Raw genomic sequence first — 433 nt, 5'->3', positions numbered from 1 at the left:
CCGAGAGCTCTGGTGGACATCGAAAACTCCAGAGATGGGGAAGGCTTTTACTACGGGAAACAGCCGTGCCCTTTATCAACTGGTAGGATCGACTAGCTCTAGAAAAGCGACGTTCAGCGAAACGATAAATGAAAAAGATGGCTCATTAATTCACTTGCAAAAACGTCGACTGGAGAGATGGGCCGAACACTTCGAAGAACAGTTCAGCTGGCCTCATACAACACAACCAGTGGAGGTAATGCATACGGGCGAATGGAATGTAAACCTTGATCGCCCTTCAGAAGAATAAATAGGGTACGCCATAGCCATGCTGAAACGTGAGAAGACACCAGGACCGGGAATGTAAACCTCGCCCTTCAGAAGAAACGTGAGAAGGCACCAGGACCGGAGGGTCTGTATCCAGCCCTCTTCAAAGAAGGCGGAAGTTCCTTCC

General features: G+C 49.4%; 1 protein-coding gene across 1 annotated transcript in view; it reads left to right on the top strand.

The window, feature by feature from the left end:
• Positions 1–177: 177 nt before the first annotated feature.
• The window catches only part of T265_03646 (hypothetical protein), a gene marked incomplete at both ends in the record, with an annotated part of 19,205 nt that continues 18,949 nt past the window's right edge, over positions 178–433 (top strand). The window contains one exon of the mRNA XM_009168181.1: positions 178–235. Within this exon, the coding sequence (XP_009166445.1) occupies positions 178–235 (58 nt within the window). The remainder of the gene's footprint in view (positions 236–433) is intronic.

Source organism: Opisthorchis viverrini (genome assembly GCF_000715545.1).
Source record: "Opisthorchis viverrini unplaced genomic scaffold opera_v5_55, whole genome shotgun sequence".
NCBI classification, from domain to species: Eukaryota; Metazoa; Platyhelminthes; class Trematoda; order Opisthorchiida; family Opisthorchiidae; genus Opisthorchis; species Opisthorchis viverrini.
This window is presented reverse-complemented; position numbering and strand designations above follow the sequence as displayed.